At 54.7% G+C, this 5,461-nt stretch overlaps 1 protein-coding gene across 4 annotated transcripts; it reads left to right on the top strand.

Moving 5' to 3' along the window:
• Positions 1 to 366: 366 nt before the first annotated feature.
• On the top strand, positions 367 to 4,186 carry SRSF1 (serine and arginine rich splicing factor 1). Of its 4 annotated transcripts, XR_004499853.1 has the most exons (5): positions 369 to 994; positions 1,192 to 1,376; positions 1,618 to 1,790; positions 2,645 to 2,764; positions 3,681 to 4,186. XR_004499853.1 is itself a non-coding variant. In XM_033518914.1 (4 exons), the coding sequence occupies exons 1-4, from the start codon at positions 801 to 803 to the stop codon at positions 2,681 to 2,683; spliced, it is 591 nt and encodes a 196-aa protein (XP_033374805.1). In that variant the 5' UTR covers positions 367 to 800; the 3' UTR covers positions 2,684 to 4,186. The 4 variants fall into 4 exon arrangements, 2 of the variants coding, with proteins under 2 accessions (XP_033374805.1, XP_015502443.1); XM_033518914.1 differs by having other exon boundaries at positions 367 to 994; positions 2,645 to 4,186; XR_001524608.3 differs by having other exon boundaries at positions 370 to 994; positions 1,618 to 2,764.
• Positions 4,187 to 5,461: the final 1,275 nt, after the last annotated feature.

A 5,461-nucleotide genomic window follows, 5' to 3' on the forward strand; every position in this document is an offset into this window, starting at 1 on the left:
GAGCTCGGGGCCCGCCTCGCTTCCCGTGCCCCGGGGCGGCCATTTTGGGTCCTGCCCCCCGGGCAGCGGGCAGAGCTTTGCTCCGTTCCCCGAGGCACGGCACACCGGGACAGAGCACTGAACGCGGCGCTGCGGCCCTTCGGCCACGGCGGGGACACCCGGGGGACACAGTGGGGACACAGCGGGGACACGGCGGGGACACGGCGGGGACCGTCCGCGCCATCCCCGCGGTGCATTGTGGGAGGCGCCCCGCGCTTGGCGCCAAGCGCGCCCGCCGTCCCGCGCAGTGCATTGTGGGGCGCGCCCTCCCCGGCCGGGCCTAAAGGAGCGGGGCGCCGCACCGGACGTGACGTCACGCAGCCTCCGCTGTTTAAGCCGTTGCCGGGAGGCGCGTCTTTCTCCTACCGCGGGGAACGGCGGCTCCCCAGAGTGTAACTGAGCTCCCGCAGCCTCGCGCCCCACGGCTGCGCCACCCGCACGGACTCGGCTTCTCCGGAGCGCCGAGAACAGAGGGACTACTTTGCGGCGGAACCGCGCCTGCGCGGGGCGGAAGAGTGAGGGCGCGGCGGGAGACGCGTGTGCTGCTGGACCGCCGTGAGCGCGGGCGGTGCTGCGGCCGGTGCTGCGTCCCGGGGTGAGATCGGTGCGCGCAGAGGCAGCGCGAGCGGAGCCGCGGGCGCCATTTTGAAGCGGCGGTCGGGGGAGGTGACGAGCGCTCCGAGAGCCCGGCCCGGCCCCGCCACCGCCGCCCCGCGCCGCCCGCACCGCCCCGCGCCGCCGCAAACATTGCCGACCTCGCCATGTCCGGCGGCGGCGTCATCCGCGGCCCGGCCGGCAACAACGACTGCCGCATCTACGTGGGGAACCTGCCCCCCGACATCCGCACCAAGGACATCGAGGACGTGTTCTACAAGTACGGCGCCATCCGCGACATCGACTTGAAGAACCGCCGCGGAGGCCCGCCCTTCGCCTTCGTCGAGTTTGAGGACCCCAGGTGAGACCCCTCTGGCGCTGCCCTGGGCCCCAGAGCCCCGGCGGAGCCGCCGCCGCCCGCCCGGGAGCATCGCCGAGCGCCTGGGCCGCGCTAACGGGGCCTGGAGAGGCGGCGGCCGGGGAGAGGCGGGCGGGAAGCGGGAACAAAGGCGGGCGGTGCGGCGGCCGCGCTCACCGCCCGCCCCGTGCCGCCCGCAGGGACGCGGAGGACGCCGTCTACGGGCGGGACGGCTACGACTACGATGGGTATCGCCTCCGCGTGGAGTTCCCTCGGAGCGGCCGCGGCACCGGCAGAGGCGGCGGCGGCGGCGGAGGGGGAGGAGCCCCCCGGGGCAGGTACGGCCCCCCGTCCCGGCGCTCGGAGTACAGAGTGATCGTCTCGGGTGAGTCATTGCTCATTCTCAGCCTAAGTGCTCCCCCGGGGTCCTGCAGGCGCGGTGCTGCTGCGAGCTTTTCCTTAAAAAGCATCGCCCCGTGTGCTTCGGGAGGGGAGAAGTGGTGTCCCCCCGGTGGTGTCCCCCCGATGCCGAGGGCTCCTCTCCTTCGCTGCGCCTGCTGTAGATGCTGTAAAGAGGAGGTGAGCCTCTAATCCGGTTTTAAAGTCACGTCTTGGTTTTTCTGTAGGGCTGCCTCCAAGTGGAAGTTGGCAGGATTTAAAGGATCACATGCGTGAAGCAGGTGATGTATGTTATGCTGATGTTTTCCGAGATGGCACTGGTGTCGTGGAGTTTGTGCGGAAGGAAGACATGACCTACGCTGTGCGAAAGCTGGATAACACTAAATTTAGATCTCACGAGGTAGGTATCACACTTACTTTCTTTGGCCAGAATTGGATACAAGGGGCTTAACAGTAGGATTTGAAGGTAAGGAACGTGCGGTGTTCATTGTTTGGTTACGAAGCAGCTAAATAAGTGTGTGGTCAGGCTGGACATAGACGTGTAAGCTCTGCTGTCTGTCCCGGCCGTAGTAACACTGTCTGCAGTCTGTCAGCATGCCTGAAACATGGCCCTGAAGCCTCGACGTTTCAATCGAAAGTTCTGTCTATTCAATAGGGAGAAACTGCCTACATCCGTGTTAAAGTTGATGGCCCAAGAAGCCCAAGCTATGGAAGATCTCGGTCCCGCAGCCGTAGTCGTAGCAGGAGCCGTAGTCGAAGCAACAGCAGAAGCCGCAGTTATTCCCCAAGAAGAAGCAGAGGATCTCCACGCTACTCTCCCCGCCACAGCAGATCCCGATCTCGTACATAAACATCACTCTAGCTCTGATCTTTTTGTAGAACCCCATGTTGTACACAGTTTTCCTTTACTTAGTACAGTCTTTCATTTTTTTTTTAAATTCCAACTGTTTTACTCGAATTGGCTGAAGTGTTGAATTGCATTCTTGTGTAAAATCCCTAGTGAGTATTTGCTCCTCCACACCGACATTCCCCTCCTGTCTTTGGTAAATTGTATTTTAATTGCTGTCAGTCAGGATTGTTCCGGTTTAGTTCTAGTTCAATACCAACATTCTTGGAGCCGTGGTATTGCTGTGTAAATGTCTCAGTGTTGCGCTGTGGTCGAGACGAGCTGGGGATGTTGGGATGTTTGTGGCTAACTTGTCTCTTCTGGGGGATCTTACATTTTATCTTGCCTTTTCGTGTGTCTTTCTGTAGACATATCTGAAGAGATGGATTAAGAATGCTTTGGATTAAAGGATTGTGGAGCACATGTCAATCATTTTAGGATTGTCAAAAGGAGGATTGAGGAGGATCAGATCAATAATGGAGGCAATGGTATGACTCCAAGTGCTATTGTCACAGATGAACTTGGCAGTATTGACCTTATACTGAGAGACAGGGGAATTGAGGCCGAGCACCTACGTGTCCCCACGTGTCGCTTCAGGCATGTTCTCGTGACCGCAGGCTGCGATTGCTCTTCTCTTTTAAAACTTCCTTTTCTGGGGGGGCAATTGTGGCCAAATCCCTGCTTTTGTAATTCTCTATTCCATTCTAGTTTTTTAAAGGAATAACCGGGGCCGGGGGGGGAGTATTGGTTTATTTGTCCCGCAGCGTTTGGTTACAAGTGTCCATGTCCGTAGTATCCGTACACTTGTAGTAGAACTTGCAATCAGAGTATAATATCAATACTGCTAAAATCTGCATGTCCTCTGTGTGACTGATACAGCGTGGCTGTTGCATTTTTATAAGTACCAGAATGAAAGCAAAATAAAAATAGCAAACCTAGTGGGGAATAGTTTAAGTCTCAGCCCTTCCCCCTCAGACTAATTCACGATTGACTCACAATCCGTGTGAAAACACTGATTGTTAATGTTCCCTCCAGCTGGGAGTGCAGCTGTAGTCCAGCCATTCCATAGTAGGTGGATAGACCGAGCAGTTAAAGCTTTTCCAGTTTAGTAAAACCATTTTTTACAACCACAAAACCTCGTACCCACCAATGCGCTGAGTATGTTGGCATTTCCAGTTGACATATTGTAAATATTTACAATGTTTCCTCCAAATAGTAATTAACATTTCTAAAGAAATTATCTGAGCATCACCATTGGAAAGTTTGTTTTGGGGAATTGATAGTTATTACTGTACATCTGAATTAATTGATGGCAAACATAACTGATCATTCCCCAGAATCCTATTTTTTCATTACAGTATCTAACTTTTTGCCTCCTCTTTTTTGGTTTTGCTGGTTATAAAGGTTTGGATTGGAGAGGGCTCACTGGATCCCAATCCTTGGAGCTGGATCATTGGATTCAAATCATAATGTGGATAGGATAGGGAGGCTGAATTACAAGGATTCATGGAGCGGGATCAAATTACCAGGAACATAGGAGTGGATTCCTGCCCCAACCAAACCGCATTCGTGTGGATTTTTTTATTCAACTCAATTGGCTATTCCAAAGATATTTTTTTTCCTATTTTTGACGATTGGAGCCCTTAAGATGCACGATGGAGTTTTGCATTTTTTTGGTAAAAGGAGCAAAGCGAGGACCTGGAGAGGTACGCTGGAGCAATCTCCTTGGAAGGATTCAGCACGAGTAGATGGTAAACCTTAAAGGGGAAAAAGGGGGGGTTGTTTAAAAAAAATAAAAGTAAATAAGTCATTTCTCTAAATTTAAAGACCAAAATTGGAGTTAAAGATGACGTAGGTTTCAATTGGCCGTTGCTTTTTTTTCTTTGACAAATAAAATTTTTACAAAAACACTCCCCGTGTCATCGTTGGTCGCAGAGTCTCGTCCTCGCCCGCCGCCCTCGCGTTGGGGAGCCGGACAAAAGCCTTTTGTGTGGAACAGAGCCCGGAGTGTTCCGCAGGAAACGTCCATGTTTGAGCTTCTCCTCAATAAAGGATCAGTTCCCTGGGAAATGGGTGGAATTTAGTAGTTGGGGAGGGGAAAAGAATGAATTCTCCCTGCTTAAAGGAGGGAGCGTTGGGTGTTGGTAGGAGATCACATGGGGAAAACGGGGGATTTATGGGCTTGTCCTGGGGATAAATGGGGCAGGACTGGTCTGTGTGGTCATTACTGGTGTGGGAGGGTGGAGCAGGAGCTGGGGTCCTGTGTGAGTGTTCCTTGAGCTGTGGGCATGGGATTGCAGCCCTGTGGCACCCACGGCCAGGCTGGCCCAGGGCACCTGCCCCCCTGGGCTCCGTGCCCAAAGGAGGCCGTGGCACTGGGGAAGGTGCGTGGCTGTTGCTGAAGAAGTTGGTGAGGATGCGAGAAATGGGGGCAGTGGGGGCTCTGTGGCAACAAAGGTGAAGTTTGGCCCAAAAACCCCAAAGTGCTGGGAATTGCCCTGGTCCATCACGGGCAGTGAAGGAAGCTGAAAGTGATTTCAAAGGGTACAGGTGTGCTCAGGGTGTTTCACAACCTGAAGAGATGGGTGTGCCAGGACTGGAGTGTGGAGAGGATCCCTCTGCAAAGCACCCACGGGGACAAGGGGTGAAGGACCCTGGCACACCCAAGGGATCACTGTCCCCCCTTAAGGTTTTAGTTCTGAGTCAGGGAGTCCAGGAAGAGCTGGTGCCTCTAAGGTTCACCAGGAGCTCATGGAGATCTTGAACACCGATTTCAGGGGCAGTTCAGCTGAGTAGGAAGTGGGATTCCCTGTACGAGGTGTGTGCTGGAGGCTCAGGAAGGCTGTAACTCGCAATTCCCTGTACAAGGTGTGTGCTGGAGGCTCAGGAAGGCTGTAACTCGCAATTCCCTGTACAAGGTGTGTGCTGGAGGCTCAGGAAGGCTGTAACTCAGAATTCCCTGTACGAGGTGTGTGCTGGAGGCTCAGGAAGGCTGTAATTTGTCAAGCCTGCTTCTGGCACCAGGGAACCGGTGGGTGCAGGATGTGCTCCAAGTCTCACCTGTGTGTGGAGTGGGAACTACGTGAGGATTGTTTGCTCCTGAGATTATCTCAGTGGTTTGGATTACCCTGTGGATGCTCCGTGAGGGCACTGCCAGGAAGAGGAGGTGGGAACGCAGTGTTCTC

The sequence above is a fragment of the Parus major genome, chromosome 19 (assembly GCF_001522545.3).
Source record: "Parus major isolate Abel chromosome 19, Parus_major1.1, whole genome shotgun sequence".
In the NCBI taxonomy this organism is placed as follows: domain Eukaryota; kingdom Metazoa; phylum Chordata; class Aves; order Passeriformes; family Paridae; genus Parus; species Parus major.

Bases quoted from the DNA above. Each gene is read 5' to 3' on its own strand.
- SRSF1 (XM_015646957.3), top strand. From the start codon at position 801: ATGTCCGGCGGCGGCGTCATCCGCGGCCCGGCCGGCAACAACGACTGC. The intron at 995-1,191 runs GTGAGACCCCTC...TGCCGCCCGCAG, and splicing joins GTCGAGTTTGAGGACCCCAG to GGACGCGGAGGACGCCGTCT. The intron at 1,791-2,045 runs GTAGGTATCACA...TCTATTCAATAG, and splicing joins CTAAATTTAGATCTCACGAG to GGAGAAACTGCCTACATCCG.